We start from the raw sequence: 27,742 nt of genomic DNA, 5'->3' as shown, positions 1-27,742 counted from the left end.
TCCCTCGCCACCCATCACATATTCTAGCCTCCGGAAGAAACAAGGTAATGAAAGCTTCGTGCTCGAGCTGTATCAGGTTTCATCATACCGGTTTTTGATTCCCTAGCAGGCCTCGAGCCTGCCTCGAGGCGTAAGCTCGTGACGTAGCGTGTATTGTGAGCCCGTGTATATCAGGCAATCCTATCTTACCCTTCTTTCTCTCACCGCCATGCCATTCCCTCGTCTGTAGTGCGTGTAGAACTCCCGGTGCTCTTGGTCTGTGGATCTCCTCCTGCTCTCGTCTAACACCATGCCTTCCATCAAGGAGTACGAACCACAGTATGTTTTTCGCCGTAGATCGTCGGTTCGTCTTGCTCAACAGAATTCGCAGGCATAGTGTCGACACGATGGACGTCGATGACTTGGGTCTGGGGTACCGCTCATCATCTTCGTCGGATCAGGAGGAGTACATCCCACGTAAAGAGTCGAGGTCTCACCATAGGTAGGTCTTCCGTCCATCAGAGGTGTTACGATATCGCTACGAACCTCTGTGTGGCGCCTATTCTTGCGTTCCTGGGGCTGCAGTCGAGCTGAATTGTCAGCGAGCCGAGAAGGCTCTTCGGCTCAGTCTGTCCTGTCAGCGTCACGTCCACGTTGAATCTCATTTACATCCTGCCGCCGTCCCGTCTTCACCCGACGAGGATCAGGCCATCCTTGAGCTTGCGAGCATATGAGCATCATGCATATGACAAGTTTGAATGGGTATAATTTGTTGACAGCACCAGGACGCAGCATGATGGGATACTGGAGATCGATAACATGCCTTATAAACGCATTGTTGTCGACTGTTGCTTCTATACCTTGTGGAAAGTGCATAAAATGATACGTTCGTGGGCTGAGGACATGTCTTAACGCTTCGCATAGTTTCAGTTCTCGCCTCTTCAACTTTTCATTTGATTCTCAACACTTTTGCCGAATTGTGACTGACAACTCTCTAGTTCCACCAGACGCACATTCTCTCATTTCTTGGCTCTCAAGGATCGTGACGCGAAACAGTTGCACAAGATCCTCATTTTGACTTTCCAGAAGCTGGACCAGGAGTCTCAGCGAGCATCTTCCGCTGAGCGAAATCTTGCAGCCGCCCTTTTACGTGTCCGTAGCGAAGTTGACGCTCGTCAAGCCGTCGAAGCTGAGGCTTCGCGAGCCAGAGAGGAGCTTGGCATGTACAAAGTACAACTCGAACAGGCCCAGAGGGAGATATATCGGGCTCAGGAAATTTTGGATGAGACGGAGGCGAGACGAAGGGATGCGGAGGAGGAGGCAGCCAGGGCGAGAAGTCTGGCGAGGAAATTTAAGCAGGAAAGGGTGATAGATCTGGCAAGGGAGGACGGGAGGACGGAAGGCTACCAGAAAGGGTGGCGCATCGGGTTTGAGGAGGCGGAGCATGAGAGAAGAGCACGACGAGTGCACGAGGTTTTAATCGAGGATGATGAAGAGGAGGAAAGTCCTCCACCTTCCGGAATTGAACGTCCCAGGCATCGTACACGGTCGGCGCCGAGTGCACCGCCGCTACCACGACCGTCAGTGCAGTCTCTGCACTATTTCCGCCCTGTACTGACGATACGACTTGCAGTGTTACTATTATGCCAGAGCCAGATTTCGGACCAGAACACATTCCTGATGTCGCTCCGTTCGCCTCCGCTCCTACCATTCCGACCGTCACCACACCGTTCCGCCCTCCCTCACGCACCGCGAGTCAGCCGCGTACGCCAGCTACCACCCCATATCGATCGCACACGCCTTCCGCTCGCCGTGGCTCGACGTCGGCATCTCGCCCGTATTCGCCTCAGTCCTCACAGCCATCCATCATCCACCCACAACCCTCGTTGCTGACTCCCATCGTCATCCCTGCTCCTGTGGCGCCGGCGACACAGACGGTGCGTCCTGTGCAGCGTCGCGCTACGGCAACACCCATGCCGTCCGACCGTTCGCAGTCTCCTATGCATCGTCGGAGCCCAGTCCCTCCGGATAACTACATCCCATACGCAGAGGTGTCGCCAAACGGGTCTCGTATCTATCTTCCCCCTCCTCACGAACTTCACAATTCCATGCCCATGACAGACGATGGATACGTGAATATCCCGACACCTGTAGTAGAGCGTGTGTATGAGGACGAGGCATCCCCTGTCTCTGCACTCCCGCCCTCTAGAAACGGACCGTACGAACCAAGACAAGTGCCTTCGAACCGCGGTGAAGTCAGGACTCGTGATTATGCATATGGTTCAAGGGGCCCGACACCTGCTCCCGTTCCGGTGCCACCGCCACTAAGGGTGGCACAGGCCCTATCGACCCATTCGAGGGCATCTACGAATGTGTCGGAGTTTGAGTTAGTCAATCCAGTGCAGGTACCGGCACCTTCAGTGTACCATACACGACCCAGGACAACATCTCAACCACAGCCCTTCTATACGAACCCTCCTCCTGTCCCGGTACCCATCCCAGGCAGAGCACCTTCTCGTGGATCGGATAGAATGGCTGATGACGTGGGTTATACTTGACTGACTGACTTATTTTATTTTAGTCTTATCTGACTTCGAGCTTTCATAGTCATACCGCAGAGTTCCTCCACCGCAACATATCCTTCAGCGCATGGAGACTCAGCCACAACAGGTACGAATGGGTGTGCCGAGTTCCGGTGGATACGCCGCGCCCCCCGAACGGTCTCAGTCAAGGCAGTCTTCGAACGGGATGTATACCCGCCCGAGATACGACTCTGGGGCTTCTACGTCTCAGTCCGACAGACCTGCCAGGCCTGTCCGACCGCGCCGAGCGTCCAGCGGCCCACCAGGAATTACAGTCGAGCCCCCTGTGAGTCCTAAGATCTGGAGAATAGAGTAGCCCACCTCTTTTGTTCCGACATTCCTTTCTCCGTCATCGTATTGTGTCATATCTCCTGTTATTCGTGCGGACTTAATCTAATGTTTATTTATATTAATTTCGCTCATTTCCTGCTTCCCCGATCGTGAGTTGTTATTTGTGCGTTTGCTGACGTTCAATGATGTTTTTAGTCACCAGAAGGCTCCCCTCCTTCCCCCACGGCCACTGTCCAAACGACCACCGACCATCGCTTCCTTAGTCCCGAGATTCAGGCTCGACCACTCACTCCTTCTTTACATGAACTCGAGGCTGCTCTGCACGATACGCCTTCCCGCCCTCAGTCTCCACGTCACTACCAGCCACGAGAGCGGTCCCAATTGAGAGCACATCCATCTCGACCGCCTACTCTCACTCCTCTCCAAGAACTTTCAAATCTGGAGCTTCCCAGGAACGCGAGCTCGTCCTCGAATGATTCCGTGCCAACCCCTGTACCACCTCGTTCCTCTTCTCACTCTCGTAGTCATCGGTCGGAGACCCCTACGCCCTCGCGGCATGGTCGTCGGAAGTCAGAGTCCCCATCTTACCAGACTGCTCCCATCCCTCCTGGCATCGAATACCCCACGACGCCTCTCGCCAACGTTTCGAACCTCGCTGGTGCCGCCTCCGGGTCTCCGGGGTCTAGCCGCAGGAGACAAGCAGAGCCTGTCCTGGAACAGACGACCAGCGAGTCGACGGTACAGACAGAATCATCGACTGCTACCAACAGGCCCCCGACGCCTGGCGAATCTCGCAAACCTTCGAAGGACAAGCATCGGTCCACCGATTCGTCCGGTATGACATTCCCAGGCGACAGATTATGGAGGAGGTATACGAGTCATTGATTTACCAAGCATGAACCAGAATCATGAACTGATGAAGGGTTTGACCCACGATGCATGACGGACCTATTTCATTTTTGCAATGTTTTTATTCGCTTGATCCCTTCTTCTTTCCTTTGTTCCAGCAGCTCGTCAAGTAATATGGCTTGAGGACGAATGTCCAGAGTCGAGATTCGGTTGGTCGATAATGTGGCTGTCGAGGGCTAGCTCTCTCCGGTCTCATTATCTGATCATTGGTGCGGCTTTTGCGTCCTGCTTATCGCCTTTGCGACTCATCTCGTCTCGTTTGTAACGATTGATGATTGATGCCGGTCCATTTCGATGTGCAGTGCATATAGAGTCGTCATCGTCGAAGCCCGTCTCATCGTGTTTGTTCTCGCCTCTTATTTCGCCTCGCTCATGGATACATTTTTTGACTTATATGCTCGTTTCGGACGATTGCTTTCATTTGGATGTGCTGGTCACCGTTTCTCAGCCTCCATCTGACTCTTACGCACGCACAAGCATCTCTTCGTACGCCTATCGTTTACGCATACCGCACAACATAACATAACGACCTGTATCATTCTTCGTGTACTTCATACTTCATGGACATCCCTATGTGCTCATGCCACAATACTTTACGCTCATTCATCACATATTGTCGTATGTTTTTCGGATCCAAGTAGCACCTATGGACACAAGTGTATGGAGTACTTTGATTGCTGCTGTTCTCATTGTATGGACCGATGTTCGGATCTTTCCCCCATCATTTCTTCTTTTACAGCTCACAAGACGCCACGCACTAAGGACAGAAGTCGTCAACAGGTCATCTACATAGTTCATTCGTTTCGTAAGGTATCGTAAGAGCCATCAAAAACAGTATCCGTGGTCATCGTTCGAATAAATCCTCAAATCCGAATCTTGCGATCGATGGAGGGTACCACCGCACGCGGTCCACCTTCTAGAGGGCAAGGCGCAAAAAGACTATGGCACTGACTCTTCGCAATCGTAGCGATTCATATTTTTGAAGAGTTTCGGGATTTCGCATCGCCACTCTTTGGCGTCTTCTGGGACTCTGAACCGTAGAGCGGTCCATGGGTCCATCCTTAGTCTCGGAAGGGGTAGGCAAACAGGGCCTGTAAGTTATGGAGAGAATATGTAAGCGGGAGTGCAAGACAAGTGATCGGTGATGGATCAAGTACCTAGCTGTTTGCGGGCTCTAACGTCAGACCAATAACTGAAGATCGAACCATGTGTAGTCAGCGACTCGGGTGAGTCAGAGAGAGAAGAAAAATTGGCTTACGTGCCACGGAAGTAGGGATGCATGGTAAGCTCGTTCAGATGGGGTCTTTTGTCAGGATTTTCCTGGAGAAGCTTGAAGCAACAGTTACATTAGCGAGTGCTGGATTGTGGGGAAGGGCAACGCGTTCAACTTACCGCTAGGATCAAATACTGAGCATTTGGGTCCGTCACATAACGCATCACGTCCTCCAGGAAGCGCCACTGGTATAGGAAGTGATAAGCCTCCTCGAAGTTCTCCGCCTCTTGCAACTCCCGGGGGAACTTGAATGGAAAATATTAATTACGACGATATGAAGCGTATGGAAGAGACGAACCTTGTCGCCCATGTACATCTCCAGCAAAATCATCCCCAAGGACCACGTATCGACCTTGCAATTATAGAAGGTGTGAGTGATGACCTCCGGAGCCGTGTATGCAATTGTCCCAATTTGACCGGAAAAGTTATCTCTATGGAGATATTCGGAGTAGTCGTGCTTCGGAACATAGGTGGGCACTTCATGGGAAAGACCAAAATCGCAGACGACGAGATGTCCGTGTTCGTCGATTAAGATGTTACTTGGCTTCAGGTCCATGTGCACGATGCCAACGTCGTGCATTTCTCTAATGGCCAAGACCTAGAAGCGTATGGTAAGAGGAGAAGATGTCCGATCATGCAGAAAGACTACTTACTAACTCTCGAGCATACAACAAAATTTGGGCATCGGTGAGACGGGACTTGCGCCCCTTTAGATGCATTACGTCCTCGAGTGTTCCGTGACAGAGCTCCTGAAGAAACGATAAAGCATTCCGACAACATGAGCACGAAATCACCGAGATCTCACTCACGGTGACAATGTATTCATTGTGCGCGTCCTTGAACGTGCTCGTACATCCAAGGAGAAACGTCGAGTCCGACTCCGTGATCTTCCGTTTCTCATGCCTTCCCACTTCGTCCGATGCTCGTCTTGCGCAAGAATCTCCCTGTTGAAGATTTTGATGGCGACCGGGCACGCTCCAAGGCCATCTCCCGAACGATTGGGTCTCGGGATAGCTTCTGCCTGGACGACTCTGCCGAAAGTCCCGTTGCCGATTACGCCTTTCATATCGTAGTTGAAGTGTGAGTTCATGATGTCCAGGAACGGACCATCGGTCACGTATCGGGGCCCGGGAGGGTTAGCTTCAACATGCAGAGCAGTATGGTGCTCGTCTGGCGATCGTGAGCCGTCTCCTACATTAGAGCCATTGACCTTTGACACGGGAGTGGTGACGAAGTAAGGAAGGGTATATCTGGCGAAAGCGTTGGACACGTACTTCGATCAACGGCTCGTTCCTGGACTCAGACAACAGGTGAAGGGAGGAGTACTGGGAATTAATCAAGGGACGCTGCCCCGAGCTCGGGGCGACTAGACAACTCGACGAACTTGGGTATGGCTCAGATCTCCTCTCGGGAGGATCGTGACGGGCAGGTACATCAAGACCAAGGCCCTGGTAAACGATCCTGGTGGGCTTCTTCTGAGGAGAATAAGAGTCGGAGAGGGGAAGAGGTATTGTCCGGAGCGCGTTGGTAGGCCAACCTGAGTGGAGGGTGGCTTCCGTTGCTGTATCGAGCGAAGATGGACGGAGAAGATGGCCGACACCTGCACCAAGGAATGGACGAAATGGATGGCGTCGAGACGAGATATTCGTTGTTGATCCCATGCGGGCGTCATCCTGCAGAGGGGAAAGCGACCTCCTGAGAGTATCAAGAGCATGGATGTTCGTCTGCATTACGGCTGTATATATGATCATGTTGGGAACCTATAATCAAGATGAGAAGAGTGAAGGCGCATACCTCGAGAACGGTCAGTGAAAGGGCGTCTTCCTAGGCCGTCTCCTAAGAAGACCTCGAGCTTCATAGTATCAAGTACAGATAACATAAAGTCGTCATCGAGATCATAAAGGGGAAGCTCCCGAAGGTAGATCATCGCCGCGTCTTCCATGGTGAACGGGGTGGCGTTGGGCGATGACCGCTTCGTTGACTCGGCGACACCGTCCATGACATCCTCGAAGAGGGGGGCGAATGCGTCGACCAAGAAGGCCCTCAATCCTGTCAATATGGTCTAAACGAAGATGATGAGATGCTGGAAGCACGATAACAAAGGCATCAGAAAAGCTTACCAGCGCAAACTCCAGAAACAGACCCGTCATGGCCTGTAGCACATGCCCGGCAGCTTTCATGTTCATGTGGCGAACAAGAGAACAAAACACGGAGCCTGTGGTGGAATGTGGGGAAAGTACTACCAGACGCAGTTGACAAAAGAGACTGCCGTAGAAGATGCTTATATAGTCGCAAGAGGTAGTTCAAACACATAGGCCGTGAATGCCACCCAAGGGTCAAAACGCATCGCTTCCAACCGCCCTGATAAGCAAGGCGAGAAATCATTCGTGCAGATGGCCCATACAAGATAAAGCAGAAGCCTCGAGGTCGGTACATACGTTCCCTTGCTTTTATGCTTCATTTGACATAGAGCCTGTCAGTGGCCAAAGCGTGTTTCACAGAGAATTATTAGACACGGTGGCAAAACCGCGAGGCAGCATGGACCAAGCACGGGCAGCCCTGAACAATGCAGTAGCTATAGCAATCCGGGGGAAGGAGTTGGCTATGAATCATAATAGTTTCGACCGTTAGAGCATCGTCGTGAATGGGGCTGGACAATGAACGGAGAGGAGAAGGACGTGCTTGGCACTGCAGTAGTTAGCGCCCATCGCCACACCCGCTGCTACGCCACAATTCCGCCACTCTTGTCTGTTTTCCGAAAGTGCGCTTCATGAAGACTCTCCCCACTAACATCACGTCTTAGGATGTTCTCATCCTCACGAAGATGATCTTTCATGTCGGGGTCAACAACGACGAATCAACGACATGCACAACACAGTCTGAACGCCTATACTCAATCATCCCAGTCGTCACCACCGTCGTCGTCGTAGTCGTCGTCACCACCCCCATCGTCGCTAATATCATAAACATCGTCATCCACAGCAAAGTCCTGCGCATCCCCTTCGCCCCCGTCATAACCATAACTACCCACAACAGCGTCCGGCTCCCCTTCTAGGTCTTCGTAGTGCTGCTCCTCGTATGTCTCCTGCACCTCCTCACTAGCATATGGCTCCTGAACGTGAGCATAACCCGAATAACGAATCTGAGGGTCCTCCTCCTCCTCCTCGTCATCGTAGTCGCTTGCATACGGTTCTTGAACTTGCCCATAACCATAACTCGTCTCAGGGGAGTTTTCCTCGTTCCGTCTATCGAGCTCGTACACGATGAGATATGCTGGCCGAACCGCGTCATTATTATATACGACCGTTTCTTCATAGTTCATATCGGGGTGGACTCCAGGTCTACCGATGACCTACTCACAAGGTCTGAGCGATTTTATAGACAGAGATGAAAGTGAATCTACGAACCGAATCATAGCCACCCGGCGGCGACTGCAGGTAGTACCCGTTGGTAGTTAGGGCGATCGGTCTGCCCAGGACTACGCGAGCCAGTATCATGACTTTTGGAGCTTCGGGTACATCAGGTGGTAGATGATTGTCGACGTAGTCGTGGGCCTCTGTCGCCAATCATCTCTCGTTAAACATGTATATGTCTACAAAACTGGAGATTTATAGAGCGTTGGAGGTAAGACTGACTCGAAGACACGGGGTTAGATAGATTCCATGGCCGAATCTGTGCGGAAAGGAGGCGTCACTAGCATCAGCAATATTTTGAAAGAGTGAGAATAATAAAAGGAAAGACCATCCACACCTCTTGAAAGAAAACTTCTTCCCTATTTTGCGCAAGCATCATAGTCTGTATTCATCGCCGTGATTTGGAGAGTATTGGAGAACGTACCGCTCTGTGCTACATCAAATGAGTCCCGTAGAATGCAACACAGAAAACACTGATCCGAATGGCAAGGAGTCACTGCGTCATCGTCTTCACCGAGCATGCATTGCCTGTTCGTTCCATGGAGATGGAAAGACTCCTGTGCATATTGACCGGTAAGTCTCGACCTTGCCCAATAAACAAGCATTAAGCGGCGGGATACTCGCGCGAAGTTCAATATGATCGTCGTACATATAATCCATATACGGCCGCATGGTCTGCGCGTCTTGTCTCACCTCGAGAATCCTCACGACACGCATTGTCTCCTTGTCGTTGTGTAGCCATCTGGACTGAAAGAAGTCTTCAACTACCCCGGACAATGAGCCAAGAACAGACGCTGATACAAGTAATCGGAGATAGCATACTGTTTTGGAACCTATAATCGGTTCGCACGATAGGAAGGAGCCCGACGGATTGACTGCCAGTGTAAAGGAGAGGGTCGACATAAGAGTGTATTTTGAGGGAATTTTGAATATTTCAATACTCAGTAAATACCATGACAGGGTTCAAACAGGGTTTGTCTCTTACCCTGAGGAGTAGAGGATAAGTTCATCACGAGGCTGAACATTGGAGTAGTTCATCGTGCCGACGAATAAGGTTAAGGTTGTCCTACGTCGCCAAAGTGGCGCGTTGTTTCGCCATGTTTGGCCCAAAATAAATGAGACACGTCGCGACGCGTCGCTTGACAGTTGCACCTTGTCCTCGTACCCCCATCACCACTATCAACATGAGTCGTAATAACGTTCGCGGGCCTACTTCAGCCCTCACCGAGTTTCTAAGGGTAATGCGTTCTTCTGGTCTACATGTTAATGGTATGATTGACCACCAAACGACTTGTAGGAGTCGAATATCACAACCAACTTTATCCAACGAAGGGTTAGAACCAGGCAGCAAAACGAAACCCAGCAAGCTCAGGGTCAACAAGCAGCTGGCCCAAGTAATGCTGGAGATACTCCTGCGGATCAAATGGGAGTGGATGAATCGAGTCCCAGCACGCGTAGGCGCAGCCGTGCGTCGCGTGCAAATGCAGTGCGTACCTCCTCATTTTGTGTCGTTCGGGCGTCGTTGTCCTCTCCAGAAGGGTTTCTCATCTGCAACTCGACTCTGCCACACAGCGCGATGAAGATTCAGACCATCTCGATGAAAGCGAAGAAGAGAAGGCCCCAACAAAGAAGCGCAAGACCACGAAAGCAGCGGAGGCGAAACAGAAGGCCAAAGCCAAGGCTGCCGCAAAGAAGAAGAAAGGTGACGGAGACGAAGACTACGAGGATTCCGAAGACGAAGACGACGATGTTTACACGGCCCTCTCGAGGAATATGGTCGCAAATGCGGCAGCGTCGCCACCGAAACCAGGCAGTTTCGAGGAATGTGCGAGGTGCGAGATACAGTTCACGGTGGTACGTCTTGCTTCCTATACACGACTTACAACACATCGTGGGCTGACCATCAGTTCGACTTCGTCCAGACAAAGTACACGATGGCAGCAAACCCGCCACCCGGGTACTTGTGCCACAAGTGTGTCAAGGAGACTGGCGCGGACAAGAAGCCTGCCGTCGCACCTAGGAAACGCAAAGCCCCCGTCGACAAACGAAGTGTCGTTCATTTCGAAGAGAAGAGATTTCCAACTCTGGTGTCTTTGTGCATTCAGGCAAGCGTTTTGTTATCGTGAGCTGGGTGATCGTACGTGCTGACACTATTCATTAGATGCTCTCGAAGCACATTAACGACGTTGAGGCATTAGGCGATATTGGCTATCAAAACATAGATAGTATCATCCGTGCCCTATCACGAAATCGGAGCTTGTCAGTCCTCAACCACTTCTACAATTTCACTTCATACCAATATGACTTTCAGGACACCCGAAAACGCCACTCTTTTCTACGGACTGGACAAGGAGAATCTAGTTCTATACGACGCGACCAGTATGCACACCCACTCCACGTTCTATGTCGCATTATAACCCTCTGACATCGCCACAGAGCTCGTCCCCGACTCTCTCTCAACGCTCGCGATGATGAACCCCAATCTGACGCGACTTCGCCTCGACTTCTGCGGACGAATGGACGACGAAGTCATCAACACCTGGTCGACCAACTTCCCCGCACTTACTCACGTCGAACTCCTTGGTCCATTCCTCGTCCGTGTTCCAGGATGGCTCAACTTTATTCGTTCACACCCCGACCTGAAAGCATTCTGCATCACGCAAAGCCCGAGGTTCGACATCGAGTGTTTGAAGACCCTAGCAGACTCGTGTGCCGGCCTAGAAGAGCTTATGCTCAAGGAAGTTGGGAAACTCGGCGGTGGCAAAGAGAAGGAGGAGCAAGACGCATGGGTGGACGAACTATGCAAGTTTGAAGCATTGAAAATGCTCGACATTTCCGACCCCAGCAGCGAGGGGATGGAAGAGGAGGGTTTGATACGTCTGGTGAAGACTCTTGGTGAAGAATTGACCTGCTTGGACCTCTCAGGCCACAGCCGTATCTCAGACGATTTCCTGAATGAGGCATTACTTCCGACGTGCCGCAAGCTCACCAGCCTGTCGTTGCAAAACTTGCCGCTCCCCACGGACGAAGGGATGGCAAACGTCTTCGAGCAATGGGCCTCGCAGAACGCTAACCCCAACCTCAAGCATCTTTCATTCCTGAGGATGGTGCAGCTTGGCTATATGGCGCTGTCCGCCATCGTCGCACACCCTGCAGCGCCACATCTTCAATCGCTCAACATCAATGGATGGCGCAACACAGACGCGGAATCGCTGGAAGAGCTCGGGAAGAAAGGTTTGAGGGAGTTGAGGAGATTGGATCTGGGTTGGAACCGAGAGGTTACCGACATGATCGTTGGGGAGATATTGGAAGGGTGTGGTAAGCTACAGGAGCTGAAGGTCTGGGGCTGTAATAAGTTGACGGTGAATTGTCCTACGAGGGTGCGTCCGTATTCTCTCTTCATGTACAATCATGACATTGATGCTCTCTTCCAGAGGGAAGTGGCAATCATGGGCGTTGAGTCGCATGCCGCGGCATAGGATGTCTATCCGTAGGGTTGAACGGATGTTCCGCGTGGAGACTAGCTAATATCTTGATTCTGCTTTTCGCTTGTATTTCCTCGTGCGCTGACAATAGCATTATTGCATCAAAGTCTTCAATATCTTCTCTCCTATACTTACGTGTTGTGTTCCACGTCCGGGCTTTTCCTCGCACAAGGGCGCCCACGGTCCGTCGCATTTACGGCTTTTCAATGTCAGACGATGGCACCATGAGATCTCTGGACGGATCCTGCGGTGTGCCTTATCATAACCTCTGCGATACCTGCCTCTTTACATGGGTATAAACTAACGGCGACCCTACTCTCACAGCTCCCCGGACTTCCGCATGCATCTAGACTCGCCGTGTCGAGATTATCCACATTCTGGATTTGCTTGGGTGCGACTAGTCTTCTTCGCCGCTCTATGCAAATACGCCTTCCACATGTGGGTCGATTCGCCTGGGTCGGTATGGTCGGAATGCTTACCCTTCCAGGTGGCCGCTGTATGCTTCGAGCGTCCATGCACGGTCCTGTGAGAGATGTATTGTAATGGCATGGCGCTTCTCCTGGATCCTCGCGAAGCCTTTCCAGAATCGTAGCAGCTGGGCGAAGTAATTACCCATCAGTACTCAGTGATCGCGGGGCGACTGGAACCAGCAGGTCTGTGGATCATCTCGTTGGCGAGGTCTGAAAACATCTTGTTCGTCCGCTCTGCTCTTGCCGCTGCGGCGATGCTATCTGCCCACACTATTTTGATTATGTGTAGCAGCCTTCTGGAGGTCTCTCGCCGTCTTAGTCACGACAGGCTCACCTCGTGCTCGCTGATTGTTCCACTTTCGTCGTGTGAACGACTTCAATTTATCATCTCCGTTCTTGCGCCTTCGGGAACAATGTGAAGCTAAAATCGCACGGTCTTTCGTTGAATCCAACTGCGGCTTTGAGGCCGGGACATTGCTTCGTGCGTATTCCAGCCAAATCTGATAGAAGTTCCAACCATGACTGATCCTTCATGTTCGAACCTTCTCTGACAGCAACATCACCCGATAAAACGGCTTTTCGGTAGTAATGCGTCTTCAGCGGTCAACTTTTACATGCGCTTAAGTTGTTCGGCGTCGACGAGGCCGAGGCTCCAAGCTTCAAGCGCACCTTCACCGCGACTGGAATGAGCCTACCATCAGTGCGGAGGAACGTCGGTGTGTTTCAGGTTTACTCGTCAGTTGTGCTTTGATACTATCTGACCATTCAATAGCGGTGACAGGAATTCGTGTATCATGGTCCGACTGATTTAGTTTCTTCTGCATGAAGGGGCGCTTTGATTGCAAGCCTCTAGGTGATGATATTGCACAACGATGAATATACAGCCCTTGCGAGAAGAAGGCGATCTACCCCCACGTCGAGCCACCCGCAGCACTTGTCTTGCAAATATTCTGGTATGTCCGACCTCTGTTTCCTTTCATCATTGCATTCTACCTATACTTTTCGCTTCCATCTGATTCTATGGATTCATTCTTCAGGAAGGCTTGAAGCACTCAACTCGCTTGATTGCATCGAATTCGTCAAGTAACGTGCACCTCTAACTAAACATGGTGAACATACTTTGGGACCTCCACTGAGACCGAAGTCAAGGCGTAACAAACCCAGATCTCGAGGAGGTATGCGTAAAGCATCAAACTCTTCATTTCAGGCTCTGTGATGGTTCGTGACACCTGAAGTTCATCATCATCAGTGTCCAAGCCATTTGTGGCACATCATCGTACTATTACCACCATGATCGGTCGGTGAACACTACCGCTTCGTAAGCAATGGTACGTTCCAAACGCCATGCCTATCCGTCTTCCTGCATTTTCTGGATCATAAAAAGAGGAGTTCTATTTGACCGCTTATACACGATCGTGTTCTAGGAACAACTTTGTCTCCTCGGGGTATATCGGCTCCACACAAACTTGCTCTTTGGCTGGTCAAGTGGTGCGTGGTTCCATTCATAATCCTTGTTATTAATCGAAGCTCCAACTGGTAAAGCCTAACAAGTTTAGCAGGCCACGCGCTACCTCGGAGGTACTTGTTCTTTACAGCGCTAGCGCTTCTCGATTGCTTTTTTGGATGGTCCTTTGTAAGTTTCCCCACGTCGTGACCACGCTGTAGCGCAGACTCCTGTCAGTACCGCCCCGAGTTGGGCCTATGGCATTGCAGTAACTCCGGTCAGTCTGGCGGTCGACCTTTCTTTGGAATGTCTATTACTCACAATGCGCATCTAGGGTTTAGTTCCACATTTCCCCGCGTCTCGCGTGCGACCATAAGCTTTCATATCCGAGGGGATACACACCCTCACTCATCTCACCTTGTGTGCGTAAACACGCCATTCCGATCCATCCGAATTGGTTCACAATAGAACGCTAGCGTTGTGGATGTACAGGTAAGTTGCGCTTTGACCCTCTGCCGAATGGAAGCGCAAGGCACACTCGGTCTTGCACCGCTTTCCAGGCATTCGCGTGGACGGGTTGATACATTGACTTTTCCAGGAGACGCGTGCTGCTGTGCCTGTAAATCAGGCCCACTTTACCTTCTGTTGATCGTGGAGATGTTGCTCGCTCGGAATCGGGGACAGGGGCTGAGTTCGGCTGTGCAGAGGCGTTGTAACGATGTGAGCACCCCAGAAGTTTATTCACCGGACTCTGGGTCGAATGATTCAGAATGACGACGTCGAAGCAGTTCAGGTCCAAGATGGCTCCGTCGTATGAACATATGACGCTTTGAACGTTCTAACCATCAGTTTCCCGAGGCCGCTTGCAGATCCTCCGAAGGATCCCGTCATGCAGTGAAGGATACAGGGATACCCCAGTTCCTTATCCATTGGTGAATGATTGACTAAGTATACCGACACATTTCCTGTGGGAGACACTAGGCGGTGCAAGGCCGCCGTATACCTTTTACTCACTCTCAACGGTGACCCTCCAACCGTGTCCGGTCTGCCCGTTCAACGACGATCGGGACTACCCCAGTTCCTTGTTCATCGAGAGCACAAGCGAAATAATGAGAGTGCATTCTCGAGGCGTTCCTGCCTATCCTGTACCTTCGACCTTCAACGTCACATCATCTTATGACATGCTCTATCCTCGCTTCTTGTTCATCGAAAAATCAAACCATGCAATGAGAAGCGCTCCTGACCCGTACCTTGTACCTTCGACCTTCGAATTGAACCCTCGGTTCCTTAAGCTTCTACCCGCTCGACGAAGCTGCTTTGCAAGCTCTCGGGGCTCATTTACCGCCGGAAGAAGACCAATGTTGCTGGAAGTGAGTAGAAGACTCTTCGAGGATATCCTCCTCGAGCCGCACCTTGTACCTTCCATCGTTAATGACGGGTCCTTCAGCCCGTTGACGATCGTCCAACCAACTGTGGCGTTCTGTAGAACATCATCGTCCATACCTTGGTCCTTGAATTCGTCCTGTTACAAAGCTGCTCCGTCGACGGCGACGTTACCATCCTCCGTCCTCTTCTAATCCCGGTCCTCCGAAAGTCGGATTCTACATCCCACTCGCAAGTCGTATCGGAGCAGAGGTGTTCCGTGGCTTTTCTTCGCATCGTTACATGCACAGGATTGATGATGATGACGGATGTCGATAAGCATCGAGCTGAAGGAACGCCGTGGTATACGTACTAATGACTTCTATCCATCTCAACAACGCCTATCCATCCCTGTATTGGCGGGACATTGACAGCCGACGTTGCTACCCTCACGCCACGCTAACGCCACGAACTTCACTGACATACCGAGAGAAAACGAAATCGGATGTCCTGTACATACTGTAGTTCAACCATACTCCCGATCTCAACGATAAGTCGTCAGCGATGTCGACGGGACTCGCTTGTCCGATCGCAATCGCGTGTACTCTGCGTGCATGGAGAAAATGACGAACAGTTGTCGTGCAAGGCGCCACACCACACTTTACGCCGATGGATTCGGGTGCAAACCTAGATACGCCACACATGCCCCACACATCACAAAAGTGAAACTGACAGAACGCACGACAGAGTCTCCATCCATCGCGTTTCATCTGCATTCCATCATTCGTACACGTACCGATATTCCTGCGTACTCCGATCTCCTGATCATGATGCATCATCAGCGAAAGAGCTCATCGGTATCATCATCATGTCAATTGCGACTCCTCCCTATCATCCGAATGTCCCATAAGTACATGCACGCTCTCATCAAGTTTCAGTTTCGAGTCCAGAGTCTGAGCAGACGCCGCATCCGTCCACTCAACCATCCTTTTGTGTCAGATTCAGATTCAGATTCAGATTCAGATTCATTCGATTCCATATGTAACAAAACAACATTTGTAAAAGCCGCCTCAACACGAAGCACGAAGCAAACCAAGTAAGCAGGCAAGTAAGTAAGAGTAAATAATACGAGTTGGCCAAAAGTCGAAGGGGTAACGCAAAGGGAAAGGAGACGAACACGAAATACGGGAAGTAACAGTAGATACTTAGGATATACTTCTGTACTGAACACGGAACATGGACGCGGAACACGGAACGCGGAGAGCACGTATATGTGACAAGTAAGGGTACTAAGGGTGTATACTATGTAACAAGAACATCGAAAAGAGAAAAGAGGAAAGAGTCCATCCGAGAGGAGGGGGGGTAAGCTGACGCCTCTTTTTGAGGGGTGTAAATGTAAATAAAGCAAATAGTAACAGGAACACGAAGGGGGTAATAAGCAAATAAGCAGTCCACAGACGATGAATAAGAGGAGGAAAGATTTTGTTCGAATTTTAGGTGGTTGATTTTGAGGTTGGAGGCGAGAGTCCGTTGGATGGAAGGGGGAGGGAAGAGGGAAGAAGAGTCCTCAGTACGAAATTATAAAGGACGAAAGGGACGAAGGGGACGCGAAAACAGTCCGAGACCGAGACAAGCAAACAGGAAAGAGGAAACAGGAAACAGGAAAAAAGGAACGGAGGAGTCCGAGCAACGAAACAGGCAAGGATAGTAGAGGTTGATCGCAGGGTGAGGAGGTCGGTACGGATACGGATGGCGCAGAGTCGAGTGGGTGTGAGCACGAGTTGGATCGGCAGGCGAGAATGGTCGGACGAGGACGAGGTCGAGGGCGAGGGCGAGGTCGAGGTCGAGATAGGGATGGAGACGTCGAAGTCGGGGTCGGGGGAGTCGAGAAGACGAGAGGGACGACGCGGCTGAGATGGGGCTCGAGACGAGACGACACGAGACGGGATATGAAGGAACGCGGAGGGAACGCGGAGAAAAGGGAGGGGAAGGGTATGGAGGCGTCCGAACAACAAGCAGGCGAAACCGGAAATAGAACGAAGACCGAAAGAGAGAGGAACGAACCGAAGCAAGGAAAAGAGAGTCGAGAGGCGAGAATTAACGAGCGAGAGGAGGAGGGACTAGAGCAAAAACACAAAGACGAGAAAGGAGAGGAGAGTATTTGACGGACGACGGACGACGCAAATAGAAAATAGAAAATAGAGATGGAAGATTAATGAACGGCAGACGAAGAGACGGAGAAAGAAGCCACACCACGCACTAAACACACCCCAAACAGACGCAAACGAGCGACCAAAGTTCGTGCCCATGCCCCAACAGCCCAATATACGACGAACGACGAACGAAGACCGAAGACGACAACGTCCCAAAACCGAGAAAAAAAACAGTCCAAAAGAGCGAAGACGAACAAACCAAAAAAAAAAAAAAAAAAATCCCAGACAAACCGCGTCATCGCCATCCCTCTTGTGCGTTCTCGTCGTACGCGCTCTCAGAGCTCAAACCCTCATTCCAACAACCCCCGCGGACTGCCTCGGAGAGAGCTCAACGACTCCTGGACCGACCCCTGCATCCCTCCCATCCCCCCGCCCATCCCTCCCATCCCGCCCATCTCGATCCCCCCTATCCCCCCACCGCCCATTCCCATCCCCATTCCGCCCACCATTCCCATTCCCATCATAGGCACCGACATCCCCATTGCGCCTCCCATGTTGACCATCCCCGCCCCCAAACCGTCTATACTCATCCCTATCCCGATCGCCATTCCACTCCCGTCCTGCACCTGCTGCACCTGCTGCCCCTGAGCCTGACCCTGCACCTGAGACGGGGACATGTTGATGTTGAATCCCGCCAACTCCTCGTACGGCGAACCTTGCGGCTGGGTGTGGTGAGAATGCGGATGATAATACGGGTGAGCCCGGACCCGCTGCTGGTGACCCCCGTGCGCCTGCCCATGGACTTGCTGAGCCTGATACGCCTGCTCGACCCGCGACTGAGGTTGCACCTGAGGTTGCATGTCGAAATACGGGAGACGTGACGGTTGAGGCTGAGACGCTGCTCTCTGGAGAATCTGACCCTGCTGATCCCGATCCCTCTGACCCAGCTGATGCTGATCCCTCCCTATCCCTTGTCCCACTCCGTCCTGCCCATCGCCCTGTCCCTGTCCCCCGACCGGCGAAGACTGTCCCGAACCCGAACCCTGCCCCTCGTCCCGCCGCACCTGCTGCGTTAACTGCCGCCGAAGCTGCTCCTGCTGCTGTCTCCTCAACTCGGCCGAATAACTCACCGGATGCTGCGTTTGCTGCTGGCCGTTGGAGTTGTTGGGGTTGTGTTGGCCGCTGGAGGTGTGCTGCGCCTGGTGTGGGTGTGGTTGATGCGGAGGCGCCGAAGAAGGCGGAGCCGGCGGATGCTGGAACTGCTGCTGTTGTTGCTGCTGCTGCTGTTGTTGCTGTGAGAGGTGCTGCGAATGCGGCGCCGAAGACGACGGACGAGGAGGTTGTGCGTGCGAAGGATGAAGCGGACGCGGCGTTTGCGGATGTTGTTGTTGTTGTTGTTGAGATTGAAGGTGAGCCTGAGTCGGAGGAGGCTGCATCCCGGTCCCCATCGTCCCCATCCCGGTCCCCGAGGGCGAGCTGCTCCGCATACCTAACAAGCCCAGCCCCACTCGTCTCTGGCCTCCCATTCCCATTCCCCCCACTCGTCCCTGGCCTTCCCGTTGAAGTTGAAGGCCTTGACTGTACTGCTGCCCCTGACCCTGCGCCGCCTGCTGAAGATGCTGATGAGGCGGAGACTGAGACACCGACGGGTAATATCCGTCGAGCGCCGGGATCGTCATCTGTGTCATTACAGAGCTCCATGACCGAGAGCCTTCTCGAGACCGGTCTTGAATCTGCCCCGTCCCCGCCGCCTGAGGTGGTGGGCCGACCATACCCGTCCCCTGAGGTGGTTGGCCGAGCATAGGACCCCCCACCACCGCCGCCGCCGCCGATGACGTCCCCGGAGGTGTGTGGCCTCGCAAGCCTGTAGTGCTCGTCGTCGTCTCCCGGGAACGGTCGTTTCCGAGGGTTTGGGTTTGGGTTTGGGTTTGGGTTTGGGTTCGAAGGGGGTACGCCCGACCCTGCTGTTGTTGAGGAGGAAGACTCGGAGGCGATAGGCGGCGGCTGGAACGAAAACGGTGAATCGTTTCCTCCCTCTGCTCCCTCGGGTCCCCCCTCTGAGTGCTCGTGCTCGACTCCTCCGAAAGCGACTCTTGCGAACGATGCGGGGGCCAACTCTGCGGTTGTTGCTGCTGAGGTCCTTGTTGGTAGAGCGCCCAATCCATCCCTTCCATATCCACCCCCACCCCCATTCCCTGCATGCCCATATCCACCCCCATATCCATTCCCTGCATGCCCATGCCCATGCCCGACAGACTGCCCATGCCCATGCCCATGCCCATAGAATCCACCCCCAAGCCCATAATGCCCATGTCCATTCCCTGCATATCCACCCCCACCCCCATACCCATACCCACCACCTCCATTCCCTGCATGCCCGCCATACCCACCCCGCTCATACCCACCCCGCTCAAATCCAACCCCAGGTCCATACCACCCGCCGCTAGTCCCACCCCCGCCGAACCCACCCCCGGCACCGAACCCGACCCCGAACCCGAACCCGAACCCTGTCGACGCCGACGCCGGAGCGGTCCCTGGCCTGATTCCCGAACCTGGTCGACTGCTGATCCCGGAGGGAACGGGAAATATTGATGTTGTTGACTCCCCACGCTCCCGTTCACGTTCACGTTCGCGTTCCCTGTGAAGTGCGGAGAAGGGTGCTGTTGTGGATGATGTGGATGTGAATGTGGATGGAGAGGATGCGGATGCGGATGCGGATGGAGAGGATGTGGAGGGTGAGGAGAGTGAGAGTGAGAGTGGAGGTGGGAGGGATGTGTGGGCGAGGACTGTGGTGAGTGACGGGAGTTGTGGTTGTGAAGTAGCCCCAGAGCCAGTGGCCGGTCGTTGACCCCCGCCGCCTGAAGTCCCGGGACGGACGAAGGCGGACGTGGCGCCGGAGGTGGATGGCCGTTGCTGTGGTTGAGATTGGTCGGGGAGACCGAATTGGAATGGCGAGGGTTGCTGCTGGTGCTGGTGGAATTCGCCTGGGACTCGAAAGGACTGGGTGTGCTGCCCAAGTTGGGGAGCTGAGGGGGTGTTGTTGTTGTTGTTGATGTCGACGACGCTGGTAGATTGTTGGGCACGAAAGGACTGACGGGAGTCACGAAAGGAATGAGAGTTGACCGCCCGGGAGCGATCAACAGGGTTATGATTATGGTGGGGATGGTGGGAGTAGCCGCCGTTCATATGCGCGTCTCCGTCGCCGTCGACGTCGAAATCGCCGCTGCCCTCGTAGCCGGTACTCGTTCCCGGGCGCTGATGGAGCGGAATCGACATAGACATCGGAATCGAGCCGATGCCTTCTTCCTGCTTGACGATCGTCGTCGACAGGGGCGGAGAGCCGTTATCGGAGCCGGAGGTGTTGTGGTGGTGGATGCCGTCGGAGCCGGCGTTGCCGTTCCCGTTCCCGTTGGCGGCGTTGGCGTTGTTGGCGTTGGCGTTGTTGGCGCCGCGTTTGGTGCGGTGTTGGGTCGCTTTGTTGGCGGCGGCCATGGAGGCGTGGAGGGAGGTGAGCTCGCGCATCATGCGCTCGTTCTGGTCCTGCTTGTCGGAGTGGACGGTCTGGGCGTGTTGCCTGAGGTTGTCGAGCCTGGAGAACTGCTTGCCGCAGTGGCAGGTGAAGGGTCGTTCGCCGGTGTGTTTACTAGAAATGGAGCGAAAAAGAGAGGAAAAAACATGGAGGATGATGACGCGGGCATTGATGATGATGAGCAGACGATCATGAGCGACAGCAATGGAAACGCACCGGATGTGTCTGGCCAGGTGTTCAGACCTGCTAAAGACCATGCGACAATCTGTTCGTAGACAGGCAGGAGATCAGGAACGATGGACGAGAGTAGACAGGACAGGCACGAAGAGACTGACCGCCGTAGCCTCTGCACTGGAAAGTTTTCGCTGGCGCGGGTCGGTAGCGTTTGTTGACGCCGTTGAGGCCATTGTTGGGCGCATTTGCCTGCGTCGGGGACGTCGAAGACGATGAGGAAGGCGGGTGAGGATGATGAGGAAGGACGTCTGTAGCCATTTGAATGTCGGCAGAGCTTGGATGCTCCATGGACTGAGGGCAGGCACACACGGAGGACAGGAAGGGGCAGAACAGCAAGCGAAAAGAAGGGGCGAACCTATAAGGCACCGCTGATCGCCTCTCTCCCACCTAAAGGCACACCCCGGCCACACCCCGGTCCGGCACACGTGCTCTCGCCCCCGCCCTCGCCCCTCTATCCCCGCCCGCTCTATCGCCCTTCCTCCTCCCCCTCTCCCGTTCACTACTTCAACTGCACCCCTCGACGACCTCGCATCATCACCTCCCTCTCGCCCTCCCTCTTCTCCTCCTCCCCTCCCTCCTCTGTCCCTCCTGCGACTCCCCCACCACCTCCTTCCCAATTTCAAAATCAATCTCAGATCCGCGACCCACCGCACGCTATCTCCTCCTCGGTCCCGTACCCGGTGCCGTTCTCCCGGCTCCGTCCGTCCCCCCGCATCTCCTCCAATCCCTCTTTCTCAACCGCACCCCTCCCCTGTGACGAACACACCCGTTCTTTCTTTCTTTCCTTCCCTTCTTCACATGCATATGCATCCAAGGAACCAACACTCTTCCTCTTTTCCCCACCCCTCGCCAGATCCAGGGAAGATTCGTCCATTTTTAAATATCCCTTTTTACCCTAAATTTATTCTTGCATCCACTTCGGCTTTCTCCGTCCTCTTCCTTTCGTGGGTGCAGCGCTTCTCTCTCCTCGGTCAGTGCGCACTGCGATATCGTTTTTCCATCATGACGAGACGACTGGGTCCTCCCAGTTCGCCGTTCGAAAATGCACATCCATCACCGCACGGTAATTCTGGGCCCTTTGCGCTGATGGACTCCATACCCATCGCCGGTGAATTACCGAGCGTCTGCCTCGGCCTGTCTAAGTTGTGAGTTATCTTGCACTCGCCCTTCGTTTCATCTCAGCTGCTGGCGCCGACACTCGCTCTCTATGTCGAGGACAGGACTCTCTTGCGCTCGCGCTTTTGGTCTACGATTTCGGGCGGTCCTTCGATGCGAATCCCATGTCTTTTGTCTGCTATCGTACGAAAGCTCTATCACGAATTTTACTCAGGCTCGAGTTCAGAAGAGACGGCTGGAACGCTCATACTTTGCAACAGTTCGCATGTCATACCCTGTCCTATCCTATCCATCCATCACCTACTCCTTGAACTCAGTATCTTGATTTTGTCGTTTTCTCCGCTGGCTGGTACGTCGTCTCGACTTATCCTCGACCTTGTCTTCGTCTACCCGTATGTCGACATACACATCCATGTCCATGTCCATGTCCATTTCTGTGCCCGTCTCCGTCCTGCTGCCCTTCAACCTTTGATAACCCTCTCTAATAGCACAACTCAATACTCGATACCAATGCTCAACCCACTGACGTCTTGGATCTCGACTGTCCCCGCCTCGCACTCAGACTGTCGAATAATCCAGTTGACGCTCCGATACCGCTCCTCCACGCCGCTGCACACGCATAGGCAGGCGCAAGCTCGAGCTCGCGACGTCAGAGTTTGGGTTGCAGTGCGGGTTCTAGCTGTCACCGTCTGTCAGTGTCAATGTCGAAGACTTAGAAGTGGAGCAACTGTGACCGTTGGCGGTTCTGCGGTTGATTGGATTTACGGTACGGTACAATAGGATGTCGACTTCTCGTGATTAGGGTCATCTACCTACCCACCTACGTACCTCCCTACGTACCCATATCCCATGATAATAATTCAGAAAATACTTTGTCAGAAAAACGGAACAAACTGCCTCTCCACAGGATTATGATACGCTATCGATGTGCCGTCTTTCCTTCCTTCCTTCCTCTACAGACAACGGACGAACGATGAAGCTTGAAGAGAAACTGCCGGTCCACCGTGACATCGACATCGACAGTGTTCTGCGTCGCGCGTCGCGTTGGCATCACGACAACGGCGCGATCGCGACTTCTTCACTTCTTCACTTCTCGAGGATATCGATCTAGCGCTAACAAAATGAAAGGATACTAAGGCGGTGCCGGGGGTTCTGAATGATGGGTGTAACAGTGTTGGGAGTGTTGGGAGTGTTGTGGGGATGTTCGTTGTTCCAGGAGGGGTATGTCATAGACCCGGGGGGGGAGAGATGGACTTGCAGTTGATTTGTTGGTTTGTTGGTAGGTAGGTAGTGTAGTATATTGTATGTAGAGACTTCCAGCCTACTCAACCACCTGATCATCGCGACCGTTCAAACGTCCCTCTCGAGCCCAACTTTCTATCTCGGTTTATTCGCGATCGTCCAATCCAACCACACATCGCGATAATCACAAGATCCGTAGACCCTCGCCTCCTCGCCTCCTCAACATCACACTATGTACACTAATTCGAAATCGCGTCCGTGTCCTTCACGACGCCCGCGTACATACTACTTTAGCACTAGTAAGAATGAGCTTACGCAGCCGGGCGCGAGAAGCCTCTGCGTCTCTACGCCCAGTCACCGACGACGCCGACATATGCATTTATCTCGACAAAAAGGCTGTGTGCGTAGTACATATGTTGTACTGGCAACGTTAGCGTTAACGTGATAGTCACTCGACTGTGCTGAAAAACGAGTGGGTTCATCGATATCGGCGCCTGCGCTCGACCGATTGACTGAGATCCTTTTTTGCACCTTGACGATCTTGACGGTGACGATTCGGACGGACTTCTGCTATGATCATGGCTGTACTTGAAGTTACGAGTTACATATGAGCTGATATGAACCCCCGATACTTAGTGATTGCACAGCGTACTTACTGTGCATAGTGTGAAGAATGGGGAGGACGACGGGAAGAAGGTTTTTACTCGAGTTGAGGGGAAAAGTCTAACGCTTTGTGCACGCAATCTTCAACTTCTCCAGACGGCCGATTTCGATACGAGTGAGCCATAGGCCTCGATATGGCTTTGACCAGGATTGGATTGGTACAGTCGAATCGAGTTGAGTTGTGTCAACTTGGTCAACCAATACGCCACGCTTCCGGGATAAAATAAACAACGGCAGGTTACATACAGCCTGAGGGCAAGCCGTATAATTCTAACCATCTACGCGTGGTCGCAAGCCTCCTCATGCCACTGAGCTTGGCGATCGCACCTCTAGAAACCACTGTCGATTACGATGTGTTAACTGGATCGACAAGACATTTGTATTCACGCTCCAACGTACATGTGCGTATGACTTCTCCGCTGTGAAGGAACTCGGAAGGACGCGCGACGATCGAGGAAAGGTACCCGCTAAGGTACACGAGTCGAATACTTGAACGCTCCTTACAATAGGGAGATTTGGCAACCGGCGCTTGCAGGGTGCCAGAAGGTCGCGGTGGCGCAAAATGGCGGGGATGTGGAGCCAGATCGGGAGCGTCAAGCGTCTTGGGGCGGGTTGCCAAATCTCCCTAATGACCACAGCTCCACAATACGGATGGATGGATGGATGGATGGATGGATGGATGCAATCAGTGTGAATGAACGAACAGTAGAATTTCTTTCGTCGGTCGGTAAAGGAATTAGGGGACGAGCCTTTCGTGTTTCATGCACAATTGTCATTGCCATTGCGTTCCTGCATACACGCACACATGAATTCGAAAGTGAGACGTTCTTTATGCACTGTTCAGTAACAGGTATTGCAGAATTCTTTCATAGCTTCCGTGTACGGCGAATGGGAACGGGACGGGCATGAGAAATCCGACGCTGACGTCGGAGGTCGAAGGTACCGCCCTGAAAGAGTACATTCGGCCTCCGAGACTGCATAGAAATCAGCGTCAGCACTCAAATCCACAGCGAAGGAAAAGTGAAAAGAAAAAAGAATAGTGGAACGCCGCATCGAGACGGGCTGAAATGCCCGACGTAGTTGCTTAGAGGTTAGGTTGAACATCTAACGTATAACGTTGACGTCGGAGGTTGAAGGTACATCCTAGGTACACGATCCACGATCGCGCATACATAACATACACAGGTGCCTTCGGAAGTCCGAACTGCCCTGATCGTGCTTGTTTTCTCCCACCCTACCGGAAAGGCGCATGCGTCATTCGTCTTCCGGCGAATAAGATGAATGAGGAACTGGGGTACTTACTCACTCTGACTGCACCACTCTAACCTTGAAATGCATAGCGGGCTATGCCGGAATCGTTTTCAGCGATCTGCGAGTTTACGGGCTCGAGAGACCGACCGTGGAAGGTGAGGTGGAAGCTGTAGAACAGAACGAGTACATTCGTAAGTATCCGCCATTGGTACACATAACGATGAACGAAGGAACACTTCCAAAGACTCACTCACTCACGTACACACAACTCCGGTGAATAAACTTCTGGGGCACAACAACCACCGCACAGCCAGCGAGCCAGCGAGCGCAGCCCCTGTGCCCGATTCCCAAGCCATTCCAGCATCTCCACGATCTTCGAATCCCGAACTCCAACATCATCCTGATTTACAGGCACACACCACACCAAGCCCACTGCGCACGCGTCGCACGGCGCACGCGGCGAAAAGGCAATATATCACATCCCTCGTGATCGTGGCTCGCACAACTCTCTCGGAAGCGGAGCAATGCGGTGCAGTCGTGCCTTGCGCTTTGGCTTCGAATCAGGATCCATCACAGGGTCAAACGCGTATGTCCATGATCTGCGGATTCTTGCGGTGAGCCAATGAGCCGACTCGGAGGGCGTCGGAGCGTGTTTCGTGTGTTTGGTAGAGGAGGTTATAGTACGCATGGCGAATTCGATTGTCTTGGCCAGCGGGACTATTCGACGGAATGTTGGTGGAAGAAGGAGTGTTGTAAGCCTGTTTTGGCTGGGAGGAAATGGCTGGAAATGGCAGAATGCCGCTCGGGGTGATGTACGTCTGATGCGCATGAGCGATCTCGTGGGCTGTCGGAGTCTGGAGGAGAGTACGAGAGCGATAAGGTGATGAAAAAAATCAGCAGCGAAAGGGAGCTGACCGCTGAATACCGCCGGAGACGAGCACGTACATACCAGTGATCAAAATCCTGCTTTGCAATCGGTTTCTTACCTTCCGATAGTTCTGCTTCGTGGCCCAGCTCATCGCGATCTGCACGGACTTTGCACATATATGGCACGAATGAGCCGGTCAGTAGTGCACCGTGCGAGTCGATACCCACTTATCTTTGATGGCATACTATGCTGACGGATCCGACTGTAAGTCCTTACCCCACACGCGGTGCCTGTGAGAAGCTTGCGTGGAGGAGTACGTTCCATGCCCGAACGTTTTCATGCGCTGGCCAGGGGCTAATACGAGGTCATGCAGCAAAGAGCGTGAACGTGGTGAAACAGCAAAGTTATCCGCACGGCATTCGTGGGTGTCCCAAAGGGAACACCGTTCATCCAGCGTACTCGGCATAGTACGAGATGACCCCCGAAGTTCGTATCGAAAAGACCGCAGAAAGGTTCGTGGGATGCCTTCCAATGGTGGTATGTACGTTAGAGTGAACGGGGAAGTTTGCAGAGGTTTGTAGCGGTGTTCCGCGGCCGCCGATATTGAATCTAAAAGTTGTGAGTTATGCAGAACTTCTGTTTTGAAGACGAGGTACAAGGGTGCTTGACATTAAGTCCGCGAGGCCTTGAGGGAAGGCAAAGTCCGTTCGAGTCATCAGGAACTGTTCATGCTCAGAATCTGGTGGGACACCAATCAGCCGACCAGTCCATTTCCCCGCGAGCGAAACATCAAACACTCACCGTTCGGCGCAAACCTCAACTATTGATGGCCAACGTCATAAACCGTATAATAATGCTTCAACAAGCTTCCTCCAACTAGACCACGATAACTCTCGTCAATAGCAATGATATTCTCTGATAGAAACGCAACTTATCCGCGAACGATCCGACGCTGAGTTCCGAGCTTGGGACGGCAGGGTTGAAAGGCACCCGAGACGGCTGCTAATGTGTGATCGAGGACGGTGGTGAGGATGAGAGCAAGGAATGCCGTATGTTCCTGGTTCGTTGGCGTCAGGTTAGATCTCTGGAGATATGGGGGCGTAGATTTCCTGAGAATGGGGTAAGGTATGTAACGGATGGGTGGTGAGTCAGACGGCGATTGGAGTGTGAAGCACAAATATGAGATGACGTCTCGGACGGGCAGGCCTCACCTCGGCTGCATTGGTCTTGAAGACGGCGTTACTCGTTCCCACTGTAAAAAAAATATGGCTGAGGAAGCGTTGGAGAGCGGAATAGCCTCGCCGTTAGCGGAGATTTCGAATGGAAAGACGGCCCCAACACCGTTCGGGTCAAGGTATAACGACGGATTCATCGAAAGTTCCTGTATGGAAGACAAAGACAAAGAATTAGGGGAGCACAGCAGGAGAAAGGGTACATCGGAATTCACGCCCAACGCACCCTCATATTTTGGATGGTCA

General features: G+C 52.8%; 7 protein-coding genes across 7 annotated transcripts; 3 read left to right on the top strand and 4 right to left on the bottom strand.

The window, feature by feature from the left end:
• Positions 1–289: 289 nt before the first annotated feature.
• On the top strand, positions 290–3,737 carry STEHIDRAFT_160813 (uncharacterized protein; the record flags this gene model as incomplete). Its single annotated transcript, XM_007308347.1, has 6 exons — positions 290–318; positions 371–481; positions 987–1,559; positions 1,613–2,522; positions 2,587–2,847; positions 3,048–3,737. The coding sequence occupies 6 exons, from the start codon at positions 290–292 to the stop codon at positions 3,735–3,737; spliced, it is 2,574 nt and encodes an 857-aa protein (XP_007308409.1).
• A 1,601-nt stretch (positions 3,738–5,338) lies between these two features.
• STEHIDRAFT_26894 (kinase-like protein) lies at positions 5,339–5,626 on the bottom strand (the record flags this gene model as incomplete). The annotated part of the gene is made up of 1 exon (XM_007308234.1): positions 5,339–5,626. A coding segment is annotated over one exon (288 nt), but the record flags the coding sequence as incomplete, so codon positions are not given.
• A 2,664-nt stretch (positions 5,627–8,290) lies between these two features.
• Positions 8,291–8,992, bottom strand: STEHIDRAFT_21589 (uncharacterized protein; the record flags this gene model as incomplete). Its single annotated transcript, XM_007308233.1, has 4 exons — positions 8,291–8,386; positions 8,442–8,590; positions 8,666–8,727; positions 8,868–8,992. Coding segments are annotated over 4 exons (432 nt in total), but the record flags the coding sequence as incomplete, so codon positions are not given.
• A 645-nt stretch (positions 8,993–9,637) lies between these two features.
• On the top strand, positions 9,638–11,972 carry STEHIDRAFT_84639 (RNI-like protein). The gene is made up of 8 exons (XM_007308346.1): positions 9,638–9,685; positions 9,745–9,933; positions 10,020–10,301; positions 10,370–10,558; positions 10,609–10,706; positions 10,759–10,826; positions 10,884–11,827; positions 11,882–11,972. Exons 2-8 carry the CDS (start codon positions 9,871–9,873, stop codon positions 11,924–11,926), a joined length of 1,689 nt encoding a protein of 562 aa, XP_007308408.1. The 5' UTR covers positions 9,638–9,685; positions 9,745–9,870; the 3' UTR covers positions 11,927–11,972.
• Positions 11,973–16,689: 4,717 nt separating this feature from the next.
• Positions 16,690–17,615, top strand: STEHIDRAFT_124438 (uncharacterized protein). Its single transcript, XM_007308345.1, has one exon. The coding sequence runs from the start codon at positions 17,158–17,160 to the stop codon at positions 17,371–17,373; it is 216 nt and encodes a 71-aa protein (XP_007308407.1). The 5' UTR covers positions 16,690–17,157; the 3' UTR covers positions 17,374–17,615.
• Positions 17,616–17,627: 12 nt separating this feature from the next.
• On the bottom strand, positions 17,628–21,423 carry STEHIDRAFT_149421 (uncharacterized protein). Its single transcript, XM_007308344.1, has 3 exons — positions 21,226–21,423; positions 21,107–21,155; positions 17,628–21,004 (listed from the first exon to the last, which is right to left on the bottom strand). Exons 1-3 carry the CDS (start codon positions 21,410–21,412, stop codon positions 17,704–17,706), a joined length of 3,537 nt encoding a protein of 1,178 aa, XP_007308406.1. The 5' UTR covers positions 21,413–21,423; the 3' UTR covers positions 17,628–17,703.
• Positions 21,424–25,974: 4,551 nt separating this feature from the next.
• STEHIDRAFT_160808 (uncharacterized protein) lies at positions 25,975–26,415 on the bottom strand (the record flags this gene model as incomplete). Its single annotated transcript, XM_007308343.1, has 2 exons — positions 25,975–26,250; positions 26,383–26,415. The coding sequence occupies 2 exons, from the start codon at positions 26,413–26,415 to the stop codon at positions 25,975–25,977; spliced, it is 309 nt and encodes a 102-aa protein (XP_007308405.1).
• Between the last annotated feature and the right edge of the window lie 1,327 nt (positions 26,416–27,742).

This window comes from Stereum hirsutum (genome assembly GCF_000264905.1).
Source record: "Stereum hirsutum FP-91666 SS1 unplaced genomic scaffold STEHIscaffold_15, whole genome shotgun sequence".
Classification (NCBI taxonomy): domain Eukaryota; kingdom Fungi; phylum Basidiomycota; class Agaricomycetes; order Russulales; family Stereaceae; genus Stereum; species Stereum hirsutum.
This window is presented reverse-complemented; position numbering and strand designations above follow the sequence as displayed.